Source organism: Crinia signifera, chromosome 2 (assembly GCF_055691185.1).
Source record: "Crinia signifera chromosome 2, ASM5569118v1, whole genome shotgun sequence".
Lineage (NCBI taxonomy): Eukaryota > Metazoa > Chordata > Amphibia > Anura > Myobatrachidae > Crinia > Crinia signifera.
The window spans coordinates 152169861-152192047 of NC_139218.1; the positions used below are offsets into that span (position 1 = coordinate 152169861).

Consider the following 22187-nt stretch of genomic DNA (forward strand, 5'->3'; position numbering starts at 1 on the left):
AAATGGTACCTCAAAACCCCATTCCCGAGTTTAAAAGGAGAATTGACAAGCTCCTTCTCGATGCCCTAAAAAACCAGTGGATCACTAAAGAGAATCACGAATACCTGACAGTAGACTTCCCGGTATGCCCCATAATATACACCCTGCCGAAGATCCATAAGTCCCACTCTCACCCACCAGGCAGACCCATTATTTCTGCCAGACTCTCACTTCTACAACCTCTAGCTATTTTTGTGGATAGCTTCCTGCAACCGATGATCACTGCGGGCACTACGTATGTGAGAGACACCTCCGATTTCATCGAGAAACTAAACACCACCAACATCTCATCAAGCCCGATTCTACTAGCGACTATGGATGTGTGTTCGCTTTACACAGTAATACCACACACTGATGGCCTGAGAGTATTGAGAACCAAGCTCGATGCAAGACAGATACTGGATCCCCCCACCAACTTCTTGGTTGATCTGGCAGAAGTTATCCTCAAATGTAACCACTTCCTTTACCAGAAAAAATATTATAAACAGGTGTCCGGGACCGCAATGGGTTCTATCCGTCGTATGCCTGTTTATATATGTCAGATTATGAAGACACCCACATCATGCCACATTATGGCCACCAGATCCTCTTCTACAAACGCTTCATCGACGATGTGTTCCTGATATGGTCCGACACCACAGAAGCATTTCACCTGATGGTGAACTCTCTGAATTTACTCAACAGCCCCATCAAGTTCACTCATCTCGTCGACAGCCAATCCATCAATTTCCTTGACATCAACATCTGCATCAACGAGGGTACTCTCCAAACCAGCCTGTTCAGGAAATCCACTGACCGCAATACACTGCTATCGACCACCAGCCAACACCCCCCTGCCTTAAAGGAGCATCTACCCATCTCCCAATACATGCGGGTTATCCGAAATAACTCGAATCATGACAACATGGAAATCCAACTCAAGGAAATGACCGATCAATTTGCCCAACGAGGTTACTCTGCAACCACTCTGAGTCGGTGCCTTACGAAGGCCAGGACCAATATGTTGTCACCACGACCCAATACTTCTACCACAAGTAAAAGCCCATCAAGGATGGTTTTTGTGATTCAGTATGACCACGTCTCTTCCAATGTTCAGAAGAGTCTGAAGAAACACTGGCCCATCATCTCTTCTGATAAGGCTCTAAAATTACAACAATTCGGTCCACCCATGATTGCCCATAAACGAGGACCCAATCTGAAACAACTTCTCATACGCCCGATGATGAGCCCCTCATCTGAGAGCAATTTGACCTGGCTCCACTCCAAACGACCTGGATGTTTTCGCTGTACTGGATGTACAACCTGCAGCAGCATGACCCCCGGCACGACCTTTCCGCACCCCCACTCCGGCAAGCCAATCAAGATCAAATACCGCCTCCACTGCCAGATGGACCACATCATCTACCTGTTGAACTGCCCTTGTGGTTTGGCTTACGTGGGAATGACCACCAGGAAATTCCGAGAAAGGATGGCGAATCACAGGAACTCTATTCGCTCTGCCCTCGAGACTATGAAAGCAGACTTGCCAATACCGCGCCATTTCCTCGCAGCAGGCCACCAGAACTCGAATCTACGCTGTCGACTCATTGACTGGGTACCACCCTCACCTCGGGGGGGGGGGGGGGGGGGTGTGTGACCGGGGACTCCAATTGCGTAAACTTGAGAGCCGCTGGATTCATCGATTGGACACTATTTCACCTCGAGGACTTAATGAAAATAATCCTCTGTCAATTTTTCTGAGACAATCATAATATTATTATATTCTAATTATTTATGTCTACTGAACAGCTGTATGTTCTTCTTTATTGGTTCATTATGCCCTATATTTTGCTATCGGTGGATGTAGTTTTTGCCCCCTTGGGCAACATTGCTATGCTTGTTTTGATGATTGTATTTACTCTGTACATCGGGCTATTTCACAATTAATGACTTGGCTTTCACAGACTCATTAGGATTCCCAAAAATGTAATCATATGTTCACATGATGGATGTGCTTATGTCTACCTGCATACTGTGTATTTTGCTGCCCTTCTGGCTGTCGACACATGACCTCAACGGACTGATCGACTCTTAGGTATCCAGCTGACATGCACTCAGACCAGCATTACATTACCATGGTGACCTTGTTCCCCATGACTCCCTTGGTATCTCTTTACTATGATGGGACCTATTCCTATGCACATCCCTCCCTTTTTCAGTGCACCAGAACTTTGATGTATTGGCCCCTATATGCTGAACCGGACCAACATGTTCCATATTTTATCTCTCCCTTTTTTATCTCTCCCTCTGTTTTTTCTCCCCCACTGCCGTTATCTAACACCAGCCCCCGCTATTTAATTCCATTGCGCGATATATTATTTATCCTTAATACTCCGCTAGATAGGTTGGCAGTTAACACTGCTACTGACTTAGTCTGGCGATCGCAAATATATCTTCTTAACCCAGCGCAATGTTATCTATTTACCTACGCATTGGACACACAGCCCCAGACTACCCGGAAGCTGTGCGTTCCAAATTGCGTTCCACTGACCACATCCGGTTTTTCCGGAAATCAGCGCGCGTTCCAGCAGCCTGTCACACCGGCTAATTCGGCGCGCTCGCTGCACACCTCCAACCCCTTTTTTCAAACACATAAATAGCGGGACCTGGACTGCATTGAGTTGGTAGCTGACTTGGATCTGACTTACCTGGCAGACCTTATTTTTGTCGTTGACTACCAGACTCATATGATGGCTATGTAAGCTTATAACTGTACCCTATTGTTTTCAATGCACTGTCTGTTTTATTCTGAAGTGTATTCATGCTATATTTTTTTTGTGTGCCTTAGGCTCCTTGATAATGGTCCATGATTTGGACCGAAACGTCGGGGCTGTCACACAAATATACCTTTGTGTCTATGCTGGACTTTGATGACTCTTTATTAAACTGATTATTTACTATCTTGGATTTCACAAAATTTGTTTTGTGATTGGCGAGTGCTCTCCGTTCTGCTCCCTAGCGTGCAGATCTTTGGACTAGTTTTGAGTGTAAACCCTTTTGGGTCTACACTTTTGGTTGGGCACCCCACTGCTGTTTCCTTCTGGGTGAGAGTGCGGTCTTTCTCTGTATTTGTCTGTGTAACTATATATACGATATATAAAACTCCCATATGCTGACTGGATGGGTGTGAGGGCACTTGGTTCTGTATTGGTGTTCACTATTTATATTATATAGAGGGCACTACAACACAATGCATTACATGGCTGGCAGGGCAACACTGCCTTAAATGGTTGGCCACGGCAACACTATGCATTACATGGCGGGCATTGCAATGCTTTCTACATTAAAAAAAATGCAATCTGTACTGTTGGACCACCACAAAGATTGCATATTTTTATGCTACTGCATATTTATGATTGGGTAAGATTTCACTTTGCATTTGCATCAAGTCCAGTCTCCTGGATCTGCAACCATGGGTGAAAGCAAGCAATACCAGTTAATAGAAAATGGGCTACAACTGGATGGTAAGCACACAATGCAACTCATTTTCATAGGACATTTGTCTTACAAGTTGACATGGGGGGACGGAGGGACATAGGTACATGTATCTTGCCTCCGGGTGATCTATCTGGACTTCGGGGATCTAGGATGAAGTTGCACCACTGATCTGAAGATCAACTTATCTGCAGATATATGTCTAGATGGATCGGGCAACCTGTTCTGCATACACGCTGCCCGATTAGTCATGACTCAAGTCATGTAAATGCCTGCGCAGTTGCTTTGTGTGCATGTGGTTGGTGGATCGCCCATACACACAGCACGGTGTGCTAATATACATTTAGGTATATTGGCTGCACAATGCTGTTAACAGACGTGTCGATTAAACACTTTGGCTGATGGGCCGGTTATATAATTGGCCTTTCATTTGAACCCTGATATATTGACCATATTAAAATAACTAAAAGGTACTAATTAAGTCACGTCGCGCCTGGGAACTCGTACAATGCACTCCTGGGACCGCTGGAGACGAAGCTGAAGGCCTGCCGTGGACGTCGGAGGACTCCATGGACGCTGAGGGACCATCGGGGACAGGCAAGTATGTAATAAAAAAAACTATTCCAAAAACCGGAAAAATCCCTTATTCGGAATGCTCGTGGTCCCGATCATTTCAGATAAGGGATACTCAACCTGTATTAAAGTACTTTACATATTACATCTGCAAAAGTTTAAACTACTAGAAAACACAGACATTAGTTAGGATAATACATCTCTCTCATCAGTCATTGTTAAAGCTAAAGGATTTCTAGTTAGTTAAACTAAATGGCAGTACACATAGGGCAGTATTCAATGTGAATACTGACCACGTGCAGCGAATCCTGTTTAGGATTCGCTGCACATTCGCCAATGCTCGCTGCGTTCCGGAGCCTCGCCGGCTCCGGTATTCAACGAGTCAGGGGCTCTCTGCCCCTGACCGGCGAATTTCAGCTCCTGCGGCGGACGCTGCAGGGAGCCTGAGGACAGTGGCAGGCAGGGAGATGGAAGTCTCCCTGCCTGCCCCAGAACGTTTGTGGGGGGGAGGTGGGCTCCCCGGGAGCCAGGCAGCACAGGCTGCCCCCCAGGGGTGCCAGCAGGGGACCGGGTATATTCACTACACCCGATCATGCATATGTAATGATGGGGTGAAGTGAATATATGAATATCTAATGAGCGGCTCGGCTCCGCCCCCTGCTGGCTGGTCTGTGTAAAAAAATAAAATATATATATATATTTTTTTATTAAATATATATTCATGTGCTTACAGCACATGAATAAAAATAGCATGCCCCTCCTCAGAATAAAATTCCAGATTTTTTGACACCAATTGTAAAAAACACTTTATTTTAAAAGTTCACCTTCCACTTCACCATAAAAAGATAGCGATTGCTACTCGGTGAATCATGGCGAAAAAAACCTTGAAATGTATTCGCCATCTGGTCATTGAATAGGGTGATTCACCGTTTTAGTCAGAAATTTGCCTTACAGCGCAAAATCGCCATTAAAAACCTGGCGAATCAGCCTCATTAAATACCGCCCATAGTATATTGGACAGAGAGATGCTAAAGGGAATGATAGTGATGAATCTATAATGTAGACAGTGTCCAGGAGCTGTAGGGTGGTTATAGCTGTTGGGACACACAAAAAAAGCCTTTTTTCCAATCGCACAGGTGAGGATATCTGTGTATGTGATATAACCCTTTTATATAACGATGAGACTTTAAATAAGTATTTATTTTAGGGTGTGCTGCCACTAGAACAGAAGATTAGATACAGTTTTTGAGAAAGAGAAGGCTGTCATTAGTGTGGCGCACTGGTAAAGAGAGGTGGTTTTAATCAAAATTAACTTTTAATTATTACATCTTAAAATGGCGATATATAAAACACATAACATACATGGGTAAAGTTTTGACAAGGTAAAGATAAAAAAGGAATGAATCCTTGCTTAGTGTGTTTCGATATCCCTTAATGAAAGTTATGGACAGTGGTTGTATCAGTGCCACACTTGATGGGTGCACTGATCACTGCCTTCAATAATATCACAAGTATCTCCACTGTTCGGGCCCCCTCACATTTATTTTATGATGATTTGGTGTGTCTTGTTCAAAATCGCCTGGTGTGTATCCACACGTAATTTCGTATGCAATAAATTGGTTGGATATGGAGTATTATACTTCCTCAATTAAATTGCATTATAACAGAAATATATGCCACTGTAGGTGTATGAAAGAGGCCGCAGTGAGGTTGGTGAGGCGGATTTGGGTATTTTGCCTATAGCATATGCCGCTCATACACTACCAAACTCGGGCTTTTATAAATACAGTTGGTTGGTTGGCTGTGGATATGGTGTAAGACACAGTTTATGATGCATTTAGTTCACCAATCATCATTGTATTGGAGAAACAAGTGTGGGGATAATATACAGTGGGCCCCTACTGGGTGAGTCCCCTTAAAATTATTATCATGTGATTGAGTGCGTCTTATCACAATCGCCCAGTGTGTACCCACAATGATGATTGGTACAATAAATTGGTTGGTTCATATATTAGAATTTTTACTGAATATTACAGTTTATTTATTTGTATTAGGTAGCACTTCGGCTGTAAATACGTGGAGGAGCTCCTAACGGCGAATGAGGTCGGCAGGAGTATCGCTTATAGCATTATAGCATGCTGCTCATACGCCCAGGTTCTCTCTGTACACCTGTCTGTTCTCTGGGTATACACACGGGCAGTGTTATTGTAGTTTGTATGCCGGTGTTACACTGGGAGACACTGCAGTGTGATGGTCACAGTACGGCTCCCCCTATCAGTGCAACTTTGTATTCCGGTTACACGCTAATGTTACAGGTAGGCAGTATGGACGCCGGACTCCTTAAGCAGCACAAACAGCTGGCTGCTGTGCAGCAGGACTGGAGGAGATCGTGGTCAGGGTCTGACCCCACGACTCCTGTCCGATAGTCTCTCTGGTACTGCCTGTGGTGCGCAACAATCACAAATCAAAATACATTGTATATTGGGGAAGGGATATGGGAGTTTAACACACTAAGTGTATTGACAGAAGTATTTGGTGACATCACTGTGGACCACCAAATCCCTGATACTTCTTCCCCTTTCATTCCCTTTCAGTGAAGTCACCAAGCAGCTTAGAGACAACTCGATGAGAACCAGAAAAGCCAATGGTTGCCACAAATGCACAGGATGCAAAACTTGCAGCCACATGATTGTAGGTAAATACTTCTGTCACCCTTATACGGGACAGAGGTATTTCATCAATCATAGTCTGACTTGCTCAAGTTCCTATGTAGTTTATTTGGCCAAATGTCCCTGTGGCTATAACAACATAGGAAAAACCATGCAAACTTTTAAAGAATGCATGGCGTTACATCGATCTGCGATAAGCGCTGCTATAAAAGGCAAAAGTGTGGATCAACCACTTGCAAAACACTTTGCAGAAGCAAAGCATAATTTAGCAAGTTTCCGCCACATGGTAATAGATCATGTACCGGATGACGGAAGAGGGGGCGACAGACACTTAAAACTTCTGAAATGTGAAGCCAAATGGATATTTACAATGGACACATTGAAGACAAAAGGTCTTAATGACCAATTGAACTGGAATATATTTCTATAGGGAATGTAATAATCCTTTTTGCAATAGCCATAAACAGCTTATTATCTATAAATTAATAGCCCCTTCTGTATTGTATTAGATGTAGTATAATGGATGCACTGCAGTCATGTTTTCAACTTTATGCTTCTTGTCACACAATTGTCTTAAACCGTTATACACCGAGTAACGCTCTTGCGGTCAGCTGACCGGCATCCCCTGACGTCACGGACCTCACAGTACGGGGTTGAGACACTCCCAACCCAGAAGGAGACTGAAGACGGAGGGAGGACGCCGCAAGCTTCACGCAAGACAGGATGGGATATAAGGTATGTCTAATTTATGTCACTGTTGTAACACTTTTTCTAGCCTGAGGATGGGATAATAAACTTTCCCGAAAGCTTGCACTTTAAACGGCTGATGCCTGATTTTTATTGCTGAGGAGACAAGTCCCATGCGTGCGGTTTGACTGCCTGCCTATATTGTATCCCACTAACCTGCACCTGGGCAGAAGGGATTTGGAGTGGAGTGTGCCGGCATATCTCTATCTCTATCTATCTAGAGGGAGGGAGGGAGGGAGGGAGGGAGGGAGAGGGAGGGAGGGAGGGAGGGGGGGGGAGAGAGAGAGAGAGAGAGAGAGAGAGAGAGAGAGAGAGAGAGAGAGAGAGAGAGAGAGAGAGAGAGAGAGAGAGAGAGAGAGAGAGAGAGAGAGAGAGAGAGAGAGAGAGATGTAGACTGGATAAAATGTACAAGGAACTGAAAGATCTTCAAGATTTAACTTTCTCATTATTTTCAGAAATAAAAACAGAACACTTAAGTAGCAAGAACACCTTTCCCTTTAACATACCAATCTCTTAACTCACCAAAAAACGAATATCATCAAAGCCGTTTAATACAAATTTGCTTTCATACTGCAGAAGACCCAGAGATTCTAACCACTGGGCTACACTCTGACCTGGGATACGGGACCCTGGGGGTGTGAACAATGGAAATAAGTATTACTTATGCATGCAGTGCAGCAAGCCATTCATTTCATACTGCTGACTTCACACGGTTACCTGCCATGACCTGTTGCTCCTGAGAAAATTCTATGCCCTGATCAATGGAACTCATTATCTTATCGATCTGTGAGGAAACAGAGTAAAGAAAGAAAGAGCAAAATGGACAATCTAAAAAAATAAATAAAAGTACATAAAGTGTAATAGTGATACAGAACTACTATTCATTATATTAAGCCTTTAAAGGGGATGTATAACTGTTTATAATACAGGTGCATCTACATGTAATGTGCAATTTATGAATTATTATTTATTGATGCTGTGGAGTACCGTCTTATATCCTGCAGATTAACACAGCTGAAAGTGTAATCTAAACAGCTATAGAAATTACATCTGCACAATGTAAGGCCATTGAACAAGAATAAAATATGTATATAATTTAAAAAAATTCTATAAATAAATTTAAAATATACAATTATTTTTAAAAATGTCAGTAGTATTTTAGAACACTTCCCCTTTTAAGGTATTTTAAGCCAGCGGACACCAGAATAGGGTGAATGCACCCATAAACAGGTTATTCCCAAGCAAAAGCAGATAATGCATTAACACCAAAGTGAAAATAATAGCTGGCCCAATGGGCAAGCAATTTATAATGAGATGCAACTAGAAAATCCTCCACCAGACAGCAAGAAAATTGACAGCACCACTAAAACACAGTAACAAAAAGCTAAGACAGAAGCATAGATGCTAGCTACAAACAATCTGCCCCTTTTACAACTTCTCCCATCTGACTGTCCTCCTTACGTATTGTTTGGGCAGTGGTTCTGGGGCCAAGTGGAAGCTCTGCTGGAAGAGCATTATTGTTAGGGCTATTTACACAAATCAGCAGCCCCAATAATAAAAACCTTTAGCCCTCAGGGAGCTTTTCTGTCATCTATCCTACAATGACACACCTTATCTCAAACAAATATCTTAAACTTTGTGATTATATAATATCTTTGTACACTTCTCAACTCACAAATATATCCTCCCTTTAATGCCCACTCACATATCATTCAAGAGGTTCCCCATTGCAGACTGACCTCATCCCACTCAGAAGTGAAGGAAGGAGACTTCTCTAATCTCTTCTTGCTGCCTCCAGTAGCACAATTAGTTAGAGATTCGCTCCGGCTCCAGTCTTCGCTTTCACCAACGGCTGGGGGGGAACATGTTAACAAGTCAGAGTCAGATTTGGACAGACTACGACGGAGTGGCAATTCCATGTGTGAGACAGCACCGTTTCTACAGCTGTCTGTGCTGGGAGGGTCACAGGGTACAGGAGGATCTCGAACTTCACAAACTGGAGAAGAACCATGAAGGAGTCCAGAGAAGTGCTGAAGCATATGGGAGTCTGAGCTATCAGCAGAAGCCAAACTCCATCCACCTGAACTGCTCCTACGCTGCCCACCTGTAAGTAGTAAGAAGCTGACATACAAATTTGCAAGATAGAGAAAGGAAATAAAGAATTAAGAAAGACTTGCAGATTGTATGATAAAAGGGAGGGTGAAAGGGACTAAATACAAATAGGGGAAAATATTAACTGGATACATAAAAAAAAAAAAAACAACAGCCAAAAGTGATAAATATGTTAAACAAGGATTGAGTGAATCTGAAAAGAGATTGGAATTTGTTTAAAGCTAGAATTCCAATCCTCCAATGACACAGACCGCAGTGTAACAAGTGTCAACAGCTAAACACTGACAGCTATTGTTTAAGTCAAATCTTTGACATTTACAGAGAATGAAGAAAGGGAGGCTCATAAGTAGGTTCTTACTGTAGATATGTTTAACAAGGCGCTCTTACTGTTTGGCCGCTCAGACCCGTGTGATTCTCCTTCAGAATGGCCACTGGATAAATCAGAAGAACCGCGGCGGTTTGCAGGGCGTGCAGGATCCTGTGGAAGTGTTGAGTGTCGTACTCTGACCTATAAGGAGTATATTAGACTTGATTACAATTACCTGTCAGATGATCGGTCAAAACTGCCTTGCTGAAATAAAGATATGGTAATGGAAGGTGAGAAATAGAAATCATTGAGATTACCTGAGGCTGAGTGTTTCTAAAGTCTCCTTGCAAATGTAGTACCCCTGCTTAAAGAGAGAATCTGGTCAAATTTGTTTTTTTTTTAACATAGGCTAAAATAGTATCTAATATAAACATGTATTTATTTTTTTTATTCAAGGAAAATGAGTATTTTCTGTCTAACATGAAAGCCCCTTCTCCAAAGAAAATTTGGGTTCTGCTTTCTATCCAGAAGGTATAGTAAACAATAACAGAAAAATAACCCATTACAGATCTGTAATCATCATAGAAGGCACATCTCGATGGTAGTTTTTTTTTTTTTTTAAGCAGGACATACACTAAACAATTGTGAAGACAAATTGATTAAATCACAAATTTAACTAATTACTTTACCAATTGTTTTGGTAATTTTCGACCATTTTTATGGCTAATTAAATTCAACCTTTTTAATTCAACCTGCCTGAAACGGCAAATATGCCACGCATCCACATGTTTTGGTGAATCCAATGCCGTGTTTAAGTTTGCTTTAGCCCATACGGACTGTATAAAATTAAATAAAAAAAACGTAAAATGCATAAGCGAAAAATATTCTCAAAAACAAACGAACACACCTGTCATTAAATATTGATTGGCAAATTATTGCAGTTTTTCAGCTGGGGATAAAACAACAATGATTGAATACCCACAGTTGTCGGTTTTCAGGAATTGGAAGCAAATGGCCTATCATCATTTGCTTCTATACATTACGTGATTTTAATTTCAATAAGGCAGATTCGACATATGATCTCACAGATAATTGTACAGTGTATGCACAGCATTACAGATGCATATCATGCCTTGGACAAAGGAGTTTTAAGTAATGGTAAATCTATTTGAACACAGTGTGTACTAACACAAAATCCTACAGTTATAATCAGAAAGTATAAACTGAAAAAGTAACAAGAAACTAAAAGAAAGTTATGCAGAATACACACGGTGCAATTCTATCCACATTTCTACACTATCTGACTAGATAGAAAATGAGCACGAATCGCTCCTTGTGTAGGCCCCCAGCGTCAGCGATCCCGCATGTTGCCATCCCTGGGCTAGATTTATACTGCATCAAGTATAAATCTAGTCATCACCAGTGTTTTCTCTCCAGAGAACACTGGGGGCCAAATGTAATAGGGTGAGAGTTTCAGAAAGTGAGAGATTTTGGGAGAGTTTTCCCCCTTTTTTTAAAGCAGCAATCAATTACACTGCAAAACCAGGTTGATTTTGCCATGTAAATTTAAAAACTTGGGAAAACTCTCTCAAAATCTCTCACTTTCTAAAGCTCTCACCCTATTACATTTGGCCCTGGATGTGCTAGATTGCTGGCTGGTGCATCGCTGTGTGCTGATCAATCTCTGCTAAGCAGATCATGTGAACAGAGCTGTAGAGAGTGTCTTTACACTTGCTTTGCAAACTTTGTATTAACCAGAGTACAGAAACTACGTAGCAAATGTTTTATCTAAAGTACAGGTTCTCAAACTCGGTCCTTAGGACCCCAACACAGTGCATGTTTTGTAGATCTCCTCACAGAATCACAAGTGAAATAATTAGCTCCACCTGTGGATCTTTTTAAAATGTTTCAGTCAGTAATGACTGCACCTGCTGGGTGACCTGGAAAACATGAACTGTGTGAGGTCCTGAGGATCGAGTTTGAGAACCCCTGATCTAAAGTACACAAATCCTGCTTTTGTTCTCTCAAAATATTTCTAAATGCTGTTTGCATGCAACATATCTGCAGTGTAACAGGACTGTTCAGGACCAGCATCGCTCACAGCGACTGTTCTTTTAGTATAAATAAATACAAATAAAGCCAAGTCAATTAATTGAAGTTTAGTTAAATATTGCACCCAAAAAAGAACAGTCGCTGTGAGCGGCGCTGGCATTTTTAACAGCTAATTTGAGGATCCCTCACAGCAATGTTGGCATTTAAAAGGGTTAATAAAAAGGTCTGCTTGGCAATTTTCACACCTATTTTGACAAATTCTCTGGGCACAAAGGAGTAATAATATTCTAGTACTGAATATTTTCCTTGACTAGGTTTACCAGATTTAGCATAATATTTTTTCATTAGATGAAAAATGAAGCAACAAATTCCAATTTAGTTTACGACACATATGCACATTGACAATCAATGCAAAATTTTATTTTAAAAGCCTATTCCCAGTGGTCACACCATAATCTGTCTATTTTGTTAGTCCCATTAAGTGTAGGGATAAATGTAGTGAATTACAGCCAAGTGTTCAGTAAATGAAATGCTTTAGGTTAATTTGGGTTGCATTTAACACGCATGTAAGTATATTTGCCACTTTCAAAAATATTTTGGGAAAAAAATCTGTAACTTCCACATACAAGCTTAAAAAAATGATCACCTTTCCCATCAATAAAGATCCTCTATATACCTGCCCCCGGAGGCGGATTTTTCACAAGGCAACTTAGGCACCTGAACATCCCAAGGGGCCCCATAACAATATCCTTGCCGTCCTAATGGTGTGTACACACGGTCAGATGTGCCTTAAGATCCTATCCACGATCCGATCAGATAGGATCTTAAGGCACATCCGATTTGCATACAATCTTGACTATATAGTGCAGATCTGCACTATATAGACAAGGCAGCCAAGACTTTCTGGCTTCCGATACGTGAACGCGCATCGGGATCGCAAGGGTTAAAATCATTGCGATCTGCATCCGATTCCGATCCTGACTATATCGTCAACATCGGAAAGGAAATCGGACAGTGTGTACACACTATAAGTGTTCCCAGACGAGCATTGCCTGACTACTATATGACATCACATGGACCTGCCCACACTACCAAAGTGTTTTTCTCTGGTTTTATTCACTGTGCAGCGGGTTTACTTTCAATGTGACACTGGTATGAAGCCTACTTCTGATGAAGGAAGGACGCGTTTAAGCGTGCTTTTAATACCAGCCTGGCGTGTGGACCCGTGGAAACAGCTGTGAAGCAGAGGCTAATCCTGGACTGAGCCCCCCTTGCCCCCGGACCAATGGACCCAGACTGACGGAGGATCCTGATGACATCGTATGCTTGCTGTTTTTGCCAGGGACACACTGTTCATGCTTTTATACAAAGTCACTTTATTGTAAGTGCAACTGTCTTATTAAATATCTGTTTTATCATATTGACCTGCACCATGTTGCTTTCTATTATGTCTCCCCTGTGTGTTTAAATAGGGGATAATTTGTATTGGATAAATCTGGAGCAATATATTCAATACACCTCTCGATCCTGCCAAGTTCGATCTGGTTTTGTATTTTTTAAATTGTATTTACATACAGGGTTCTATAACACCTTGCAACATAGTTATCATTGAGCGCTATTATTTCCTATTCACTCTTCCTCTGTTTGCATGAAGCCTACTCCCAAAAGACCTAAAGCCCAATTCAGATTTGAAAACAATGCTGATGTTCACGCAGCTGAGCATTTATCAGTAGACAGTGCAAGCAGCAAGGTATTCTATCCATGCTGCCTGCAATCAGCAGCAAAAATATAGTGCTATGGATTGTTGGAGGGCCCAAAACTTGACTAGGGCCCCATGAGATCCAAATTCGCCTCTGACCTGTCATTCTTGAAGAAATTACTGCAAATATGACATGTCTTTATTGGCCAAATTATGCTAGTTAACATCTTTTAAGTGCCTAATTAATCATATGGGCATATTCCAAGGTTTTGAAGTAAAGTTGGGTACACACTGGCCAATATTATCGGTCATTAAATTTAACAAATATATTGCTGGACCGTCGACCAGTGTGTACCAGCAAAATATCTGACAGTGTCATTCACAGACATATTGTGTCAGCTGTGCACAACAGCTGATGGACGATACATCTTTGCTGCTGCATGTACAGGCTATCTGCCGACTGCCCACACACTTGCAGCAGGAGCGACCAGTAATTGACAGCACCACTGGGTATTATCAGTCACAACGTATCAGGCAGCGTGTATGGAGAATCAGTGATTGCGCAATACTTTTCACTACACTTAAATATGGAGAAAATATAAATATAACCTTTTGACAATTTCACTATAATTCTGTTTATTAAATACCCCAAATTCCCTTTTACCTTGATCATCATGTCTTTTGGTTTCGGCAGTAAGTAGCAGCTCATAGGGGTTCTCCTCCTCCTCCTGACTTATGTGTAAATTTCCATGAGCCTTGTGGGGAATAAAAAAAAAAAGGTTACAAAATTTTGTACACCAGACGTGGCGAAAACATTGATTGCGCCGGTAGATCGCAGCCAACTTCGAAACATCTTCGTAGTGTTCCCAGGGATGCATTGCGCGGGTCCCATAACTTTCATTACTGGGACACTACGCAATGCATCCCTGGTATGTGAGTTACTTTGGTACTTGTGTGCGGCACGCTACACTACATTGTCAGCGTAGTGTCCCCGCGGCAGCCCTGCGTAGTCAAGTAGTGTCCCAGCGGCAGCCCTGCGTAGTCAGTGTATTGTCCCCGCGAGCTGCAGCTCTGTCCCCGGCAATCCTAGTGAGTGCCTCTCACACAGCGCCGGTAAACGCCAGACCCTCTACACTGGCAATCATGCGGGCGCCGGCGGAGAGGTGCTCCATCTGCCTGAGATGCACGAGCGTTCCCACACAATGTTATAAGAGCTGACGCAACGCTGACTGAATAAGCTAACTCCGGTTAGGCGTGAACATACACACAGTCACATACACAAGCTGACTACGCTGGCTGCAGGAACACTACGATGATGCTGACAGGGACACTACACTGACTATGTAAGTGCTGCCGTGAAACTACACAAGTACCATTACTTTAGCCTGTTACGGTGCTGGCCCTGAGATGCACTCCACTTTTCCCTGAAACTGCTGTTGCCAGCTTCCGCAGCCTGCGCCTGTCAAAATGTATGACAGGCAGTGGTGCCCTTACAGTAAACTTTGGGGAGCCGTGGCTGCTGTCAGTTGTAAGACAGGATCAGGAAGCGACACCTTGCAGAGGGCACTGTTGGAAGAGATGAGTGCCAAGAGGCAGGTAAGAGGGGTTATGCACATTATAGAAGAGGGAATGTGTATGGGGAACTACTCTGGGCAATATGGCCCTTATTCTGGTTTACTAGCAAAGGCAAATTCCTTCTCAAATGGAAAAAACCTTGTGCAATGCAGGTGGGGCAGATGTAATCTGCAGAGAGAATTACATTTGGGTGGGGTTTTACTGCAAAGTGAGATCTATATGGCAGTTTAATAATTAGAGACAGGATAATATGCACCATAAAAAGCTTGAAATATGCATGTAAGTATGCATGAAAAATACTTAAAATATGCATGAAAAGTGTTAAAATATGCTACATTAAATAATAAGTAATTTTTAACTTATTTATTTAAAAATCAGCATAAAATTAGTTGCAAATAAACCTCAAAAATAGGTTCACAGCATCTGCAGATGTCTAGTGTTGTACACAGGATTTTTTTCTCCGTGGCTGCTACAGCATACTGCAGCGTCCTAGGCTCTTCTTGCATCAACTACACGGACCCTCATCTCCAGCGCCGATGGATCAAATGTCAGCATAGCGTGTGAGGGCGGCACAGTGGAAGGCTTCCTCCCTGCGCCGCATACTCACTGTGACACGGCATTTCCTCCGCACCGCGTGATGTCACAACCGTTCTGCCCACCTCCTCTGCAGCAGAAGTCTGGCTCTTGGTGTAAAGTGCCAGGCCAGGGACAGGCAAAGGTTCAGGAGCTTAGTATAACCAGTGAGAATGGGCAAAATATGCAAATGCATATGCAAATCTGCAAATGCATATAATCCTGTCTCTAGTAATAATAAAGCAGCCAGTATTTTCTCTGCACAGAAACGAAATAATACACCCAAATCTAAATCTCACTGTACACGTTACATCTGCCCTACCTGCAGTGCACATGGTTTTGTCCAATTGAGAAGGAATTTGCCTTTGCGAGTGAACCAGAATCATGCCTAGCAGCCTGATTCTGGTTCACTCACAAAAGCAAATTCTCTTAATGGACAAAACCATGTGCATTGCAGATGTAAAATGTACATAACCATAACAGTATGAGCTCGTAGCAAATGGTTTTGTCGGTACTGGTTTCCTAACACGGCGCCTATTTTTCAATCATATGGCATCTTATGCATTGTGCGATGCGATTTTAGCCCCCTATACGATTTTTAATTGTATAAGCACCCTTATCGGTGCTTACAATGTTAAATGCACCCCCACGCCACCCCCTCTATGAACACCAACCCGAAGCGTGGCGAGCGCAGCGAGCCTGCGAGGGGCGGCGGTACGCGTCCTCCGACCTTTTCATACCCCCACTATCCACGGCGGTGTGGAGTTGATTTTAGATAGTGTGGCGAGCCACCGAGCCCCGCCTATTACTTTACATGTATTCCGCGTCCCCTCACGGGGCTCGCCACGCTAAGGCCTCGGTGGCTCACTGCGCTCGCCACACTATCTAAAATCAACTCCACGCCAACGTGGTTAGTGGGGGTATGAAAAGGTCAGAGGACATGTACCGCTGCCGCTCGCCACGCTTCGGGTTGGCATTGATACTGGGGGTGGCGTGGGGGTGCTTTTAACATTGTAAGCAGCCATTTCGGTGCTTATACAATTAATAATCATATAGGGGGGGCCCATTTAACATTGAAAACACCCATTAGGGTGCTTATACAATTTAAAATCGTATACCATCACGTTGTATGCCATAGACAATGGTATACAATTTGAAATTGTATAAGATCGGGTGCCATCAAGTAACATCGCATTGCATACCATTGTGGTATACGATGCGATGGGCGCCGTGCTAGGAAACAAGTACCGTTTTGTCTACACCATGGGTACACAACAGCGTTTAATTGAGGGACCAAGGGTCAACTCCTTTTTCTCCTTATAGTGATATCCACTCAAAATGGATAAAGAGAGAACATCATGGTGCAGTATAAAGAATTTAATAACATTTAAAACAGGATATGCAGGGATTAGAATCAAGGGACTCTCACCATTCGATTTTGTCCACAAAGATTTGTAGACAAAATAAGCATGTGTGGATTATAACTCTCAGGCGTCCCTGGATGCTGAAATCTGGTAAGAATTTCCCAAGAGTCCTTTTCCCTGCTTCTAAAAGTTGCCAGCAGCCGACCGGTTTCAATACCTTGCGGTATCTTCTTCATGGCATGAGGTTCTGTCTGTTTGGGGCAGGGTATATTATACCTCCCACACTCATCAAAAAGCAAAACCTAATTCCAGACATAGAATTTCTACTAGCTAAAAGCCTAGTAGATTTGAGTCCCTCAATGAAACGCTGTTGTCTATCCATGGTGTAGACAAAACCATTTGGTACGAGCTCATACACATGGTTTAAGTTAAATCTTCCCATTTATTATATCAGTATCACACTATTGTAAAAAGTTTGTGTCTTTTTGGGTGCATTAATCTGGAGAATTCCAGTTGATTGATTGTATGGTATTGTATGTCTATCTTTTGAAGTGGTGATAAAAAATTTTGGAGGTGGTCACCGTGGCTGCTAATTAGCGCACAAAATAATAGTTTGAATCTATTTCTGTAGTACATTGTAAAATGTACATAGACCATTTGGGTGGGGTTTGTACTTCAAACTGATATCTATATTGCAGTGTAAAAATAAAGCAGCCAGTATTTACCCTGCACAGAATAAAAATAACAACCAAAGCTAATTCTCTCTGCACGTTACATCAGCCCCACCTGCAGTGCACATGTTTTTTTCCATTACAGAGAATTTGCTTTTGCAAGTGAATCAGGCCCTATGTATATTGGGAACTATTCTGGGCATTATGTGCATAATTGGTTATGCACATGTGCAAGGCTTCTGTGCGAGCACCCTCACCAACCTGCACGGTTGGTGTGGCGCACGCAGCGTTTGCATGGGTGTTCCAATGCAAACTCTGGGCTTTGCCATGCAAATGGCGGCATGACGTGGGGTGCCGGGCGGTTGATGTCACATGACGTCAGCCGCCTGTCCTGTCTTCAGCCGGAAGCCTGCAAAAATAAGTCAGTCTCCAATGATTTATATTTGAGAGCCCTGGAGAATCATTTGATGATCGGATGATATTTCCTGGAGCAGGACTTGCAAGGGGATGTGTCTTCCTCACACATCCCCCCGCATGGTTATGAGGGGATGCGGCAGTGGGAGGGAGAGCATTCAGCGGGGTGGGCACTCTGGGACTCGGTAAGATGCTTACGAAGTCAACCAGTAAGGGGGCCTATGTGTAAGCGGCCCTGCGCAGACAGCATTCCCTATAAGCGGCCCTGCGCAGAGAGCATTCCCTATAAGCGGCCCTGTGCAGAGAGCATTCCCTATAAGCGGCCCTGCGCAGAGAGCATTCCCTATAAGCGGCCCTACTCCTGGCATCACCCATAGGCGCCCCTACTCTGGGCATCGCCCATAGGCGCCCCTACTCTGGGCATCGCCCATAAGCGCCCCTACTCTGGGCATCGCCCATAAGCGCCCCTACTCTGGGCATCGCCCATAAGCGCCCCTACTCTGGGCATCATGTAAGCAGCACTACTCAGCATTATGCGTATGAGGTACTAATCTGGGAATTGATCAGTGACAGCACACTGCAGAGTCTGTTTGCACACGTAAGTTATGATCTTTGGGGCAGGCTAGATGTGGTGTGTGGGATTCTCAATAGAGGGGTATATTGAAATGTGTTATGCACTGGGAGGGGAAGGTTTTTTTTGTACAAGCATAGGGGGGGGGGGGGAATTATATGCATAAAGAGAAGTATTGCATATGGGGAACTTTTATGCACTGGGAGGAGGTGGGGTGGTGGGTTTCTGCATAAGGGGGGTTATCTGCACAGCGGGGAATCTGCACAGAGGGGGGTATTTCACATGAGTGGCTGTTCTGCAAATTGTGGAATCTAAACGGGGGGGGGGGGGGGTTATTGCAGTTGGAGGGGTATATACTGCTGTAGACCACCGGTAAGTACGTTTGTGAAATGTAGATCCCGGGTCAGAAAAGTCCGGGCACCCCTGATCTACACATATTGTATCCATATTATATTGTGACATGGAATATAAAACCCAGGTCCATCCAATGACAATTTACCCAGAAATCCTAGCTACACATAATGGACATTTCATACTAAGAATATGTATAGGAACTGGGCTGTACTGCATTTGTGTAGTGGGCTAGAAGGGAAGATGAAAGCAGGATTCAATCTTTGGACCAAGGACCCAGAAACCAGATACTAGTATTCTCAATTTTTCATGACAATGAAAAGGTTAAAGGCACTCAATTGAGATACTGTTGTGTATGAGTACTTACTTCCCGGTTAGCACCCATACTATGCCTCCTCTCCAACTCCTCCTCATCTTCTGGAGGAGGCTTAGCGGGCGGAGGCGGTCGCTCCTTCTGTCAAAAAATGATGGTCAGAAAAAACATTGATAAAAACGGATGAATAGAATGTAGAGCCAAGAAGTAGACTCACCAGTCTAGTCCTTTGAATTTCACGACACAGAGAGTCTCTGTCAGAGGAGCGCCCGCTACATATGCTATCCAATGAGTGGCAAGAAGAAGCATTATACAGCGCTTCATATGGGGACTCTGATTGTGATATGCAGTCTAAATCCAACCGTAAATCCAGTAGTGCTCTTTGCATACTACCTAAAAAGAAAACAATTTGAGGATGAAAAAAAACATTAGTAGGAAAGAACCTGTACATTACCATTTCACAAAATACATTTTGGGGTGCTTACCATTGAACCCATAGGTCTGATTAATGTTGGGGGACAAAGGACTATGGGGATGAAGCACCACAGGAGTAGATACTTTAACTAATATTGTAACCGTAAGAAGACTAAGCTCCTCCTCGAAGCAGTAACCCAGTGAAACATTAAAAATAAATAAATAGAACTGCAGAAAAATGCTGGTAAAGACAAAACATTTCATGACTGAGCATTAGAGAGGTAACGCAGGGACCCACAGCATGAATCCAGAAAAAGTATTCAATGATAAATCATCTTTTCTCTTTTTTCACTATTGCGGGACAATGGACCATGGGAAATTCAAAAGCTGCACCCAGGGGAGTGTACACTCAGGTTGCCTGACCAGAGAACCAAGTAGCCCCTTGCTCAGCAGAGGCCCCATACTGCACCACCCAGGAGGATGCCACCTCCCTAGAGAATGCGCCAATTCCCTGAATGGATCCAATGCAAAATGGTCTGCTTGAGAGCAGGCCATCCACATTTACGAGAACTATAAAAAGACAAGCAAAACACCTGTGCAGCAGACCAAAGAAATCCTTACCAAGTTGATTTGCAGTGTCCAGACAACATCCAACCCAGCCAGATTGTGCTGGCCAGTCGCTGATGAAGGAAATACAGGAAAGATTATTTCCTGGTGCAAATAAAGAGTCAAAACAAATTGTGGTTGGGAAAATGTAAACTCTATGGAGAACCGCCCTATTATCACAGAATATATAAGCTGCCTGCAAGACAATTTACAAAACGGAGAAAAAAAGTCAATTGGAGCCAGTTTGAGAGTCAAGAGGACCAAGTTACAAATCTTACAGATCCACCTGGGGAAAACACAGATGTTGAACCAGTAACACTCTGCAAATGGTGCCAACCAGAGAAAGCAGGGCCCAAATGCCGCTGGAAATAAACTGCCAGACGAAATCACGGCGGCAGGCGAACCCTGTCCTTCAAATCTATCTTAAGGGCAAGAAACGGTAAAGGCAAACCCTCGCTTTTCACACCACAAAATGCATGTATCTCTCAGACCCCATGCTAATTAAGCAACAAAATGGGATTTCAGGTGTGCAACTGAAGAAAAGAAAACCTTAGTCTTCAAGAGCAAGCCTCAAAAGCCAGTTAATTAAAGCCAACCGAGGTTGGTCCTCATGCAGGGGGAGGCGCAGAGAGCTTATGTGGATATGACTGTAGCTGAAGCACACTTCTACCCTGACTTTAAAATGGCTTTACTTGAGTGAGGAATTGTGTTAAGGGGCATAGAAAAGACAAAAAATGTTGTGACTGACAGCTGCAGGGCTCTGAGCCTCCCAGGATTCAGCTGACAAACTAGCCTGACTGGCAAGGGTTTGGTTGCAGCTGGATAATAACTGCAGTGCAAATTGTGGAGATAGTCGCACTGGACAGGACTATGCAGGTGTTAAACTTCTCGGTGCAGCAGTGGGCCCTTCAGGTTTACCCCCATACATTTGAGGAGCTGGCAGTGGTGTGCTTTGAATGTGGAAGCCTGGGAACGTGCGGCGGGACCAAAACAGGGAGAGCTGATGGATTGCAGGAAGGGAAAAGTGGCTCAGCCAATGGTCAGCATGGCTGCTGTGGGTGTCCCCCCTGTTCAGGATACTGGTACAGTTGAAAGGCCGGGAGATCTGGGCACTGGTTGACACTGGTAGTGAGATTACCACTGTCGATGCCAACATGGCTCCTCTAGGAGCGGACAAGGTCCTGCCTCCTGTCAGGGTATTTTATGTACATTGCGATGTTGAGGGGTGCCCTCGGGTGTACCTGCCACCGATACTTCATGGCTGGCCACTGAGGGTGGTAGCTGCGGTGACCTCCAAACTACTTTATCTGCTAATCCTGGGTCATGAATTCCTGTTGCTGCAGGTGCAAGGCCACTGAGGCATCTCAGTGGCCAGAGACTGAGGCCCAATGTTTGTAAGAAGATATCATTGCAGGATATTGGGTGAGACCAATGTCAGGGAAAGCAATCTGGTTTACACCTTTGAGACTGTAAAAGTGGTTAATGGTAGGGCGGTTGCTGCTTTACCACCAGACAGTGTGGAATATTTTGTGTTGAAAAATTATTCGCTATATCGAGTTACCACTTAACATGGGAAAAGAGTAGATCAGTTGCTAGTTCCCCGAAAACTTGAACGGTTGGTATTGGAAGCTGCACATACGCATTTGTGGGATGTCCATTTAGG

General features: G+C 43.5%; 1 protein-coding gene across 5 annotated transcripts in view; it reads right to left on the reverse strand.

Annotated features, from left to right (window-relative positions):
* Positions 1–22187, reverse strand: part of ANKS1A (ankyrin repeat and sterile alpha motif domain containing 1A) — a 145849-nt gene that overhangs the window by 37635 nt on the left and 86027 nt on the right. For 3 of the 5 annotated variants that reach the window (XR_014470385.1, XR_014470388.1, XM_083173136.1), the window contains 8 exons: positions 19722–19897; positions 19559–19645; positions 14337–14427; positions 10239–10285; positions 10002–10122; positions 9242–9606; positions 8220–8286; positions 8025–8131 (listed from right to left, as the gene is read on the reverse strand). Coding sequence is in view for 1 of the 5 variants with exons in the window: in XM_083173136.1 (XP_083029262.1) it covers positions 8025–8131; positions 8220–8286; positions 9242–9606; positions 10002–10122; positions 10239–10285; positions 14337–14427; positions 19559–19645; positions 19722–19897 (1061 nt within the window). In the remaining 4 variants the exon portion in view is untranslated. The remainder of the gene's footprint in view (positions 1–8024; positions 8132–8219; positions 8287–9241; positions 9607–10001; positions 10123–10238; positions 10286–14336; positions 14428–19558; positions 19646–19721; positions 19898–22187) is intronic. The other 2 variants (XR_014470387.1, XR_014470386.1) reach the window with 2 other exon arrangements.